Source organism: Mitosporidium daphniae (assembly GCF_000760515.2).
Source record: "Mitosporidium daphniae strain UGP3 chromosome Unknown contig-307, whole genome shotgun sequence".
Taxonomy (NCBI): domain Eukaryota; kingdom Fungi; phylum Microsporidia; genus Mitosporidium; species Mitosporidium daphniae.
Window position 1 is genome coordinate 1 of NW_013546503.1, and position 1,636 is coordinate 1,636.

Sequence of the window (1,636 nt, forward strand, 5' to 3'; positions counted from 1 at the left end):
CCATCGTAGCACGATATGGAATCAATTGCATTTTGGGGGTATTTTGAGTCACAAGTAACGTCTTGTTCATAGAGCACGCCAGAGGCCTCACCAAGGGATTGATTGATTTTTCTTACCTCATTCTCTGAGATGTCTTCGGCTAGGTGGCTCATATTTCCCTTAACAAGGGAAATATGAACAGGATCCAAATCCGGATCAATGTTGGATTCATATCCTTCGTTCCCCGAGACTATCCTCAAAATATCGAATGTTATCTCGTGGTTTCCTAATATGTCGACATGATCTGACGTTTTAGGCCCGCCTCTTCCGGGAAGGAATATCATTGAAATAGGCTCGTGCAGATATTCTCGCGTGACGATTTTGACGCCAAATGGATTTAGTCGGGATGTTTTCCAGAAATGAGCGCCCATCAGCCCAAGCGAGCGAAGAGGCACAGTCCCATCTCCATCCCCCAAAATTACACCATTTACAACCTTTTTGTCCTGATCTTCAAAGGAGGTATCAACAACAAGGGGTAGGAGAAAATCTGCAAACTCGATATCCATTTCCTCAAAGATACAATGGATCAAGTCTTTTGGATCTTGACATCGTTGCAGCATTTCAAGAATGGTGCCATTAGAAAAGAGGTCTTGGTTGATTTTGTAATAATATCCGATTTCGGTTTCTTTTCCAACGCCGTAGAAAGAGTAAATGGTCAAATTTGGAGCATTTGGAAGCGGACTTTCCAGAGGATTGGGCCACAATTTAGTGTTGTTTAGCTTGTAAGCGGAAGCGATTCGCTTGGAGGTTCCCGGAGGCAATATATTGGAGTCGATTAACAGTTTTTGCACGGCCTCGTCCAGCTTCAACTTTTCTCCATTACTCAAATACACGACAGGATCTTCTGACCAAACGAGACTTCCGCCTTTGGGGAGCATGTTAAGAAGACATGGCCATCTTCTAAACAAATATGCTCTTTCTTTTCTCGAAAGAAGAGATTCAACAAGCGCAGATTCAAAGATTCCCAATTGAGCGGTATCCTTCATATCGCCAGATATAAGAGAAGATATCGTCTTTGGAACGCCAAGTAGTGGGCCACAAATATTAACAAAAGCGTGGATATGGCTGTCAACCCAAGAGGAATCTCTAAAAGGTAAATGCATTTATCGTACGTTTCCGTAACCCAAGAAATAAATGATAAAAAAACCAAAGAGCCGAAAGAATGGGTTATGATTACAGCCTTGGTTCCGGAAAACCCAAATGATTTTTCAATCGATTCCTTCAAAGAAGAAAAATATCGATCTCTTTTTTCTAGATCGCTTATTGATAGTCTCCAGTCAAAGGATGCCATATACAGATTGGAAGGGTCATAACCGATAGAGCCGAGATTTTTAATTATAGGCCCCCAAACCCAATACCCCGGTACAAGAAAGTCCGCGGCCGCTAAGCCCTGAGCAGCTCTTAGCTTGATCCCTGGAGGATCGAGACCAGTTTCCAGGTCTAGGGAAAGATGCTTAAGCCAGCTTTTTTTGTCAAAAATAAGAAACTTCATCATGGTCAATGTGCCCCAAAGCCTATCTCTAAAATAGGATTCGAAATGTTCTTTTTCATCTGATTCCCACAGCTCAAGACCGGTGGAAGTCATGCCAGGAATAAT

The 1,636-nt window shown here is 42.5% G+C and overlaps 1 protein-coding gene across 1 annotated transcript; it reads right to left on the reverse strand.

Annotated features, from left to right (window-relative positions):
* On the reverse strand, nucleotides 1-1,624 carry DI09_307p10 (uncharacterized protein; the record flags this gene model as incomplete). Its single annotated transcript, XM_013382599.1, has 3 exons — nucleotides 1-86; nucleotides 117-1,125; nucleotides 1,152-1,624. Coding segments are annotated over 3 exons (1,568 nt in total), but the record flags the coding sequence as incomplete, so codon positions are not given.
* Between the last annotated feature and the right edge of the window lie 12 nt (nucleotides 1,625-1,636).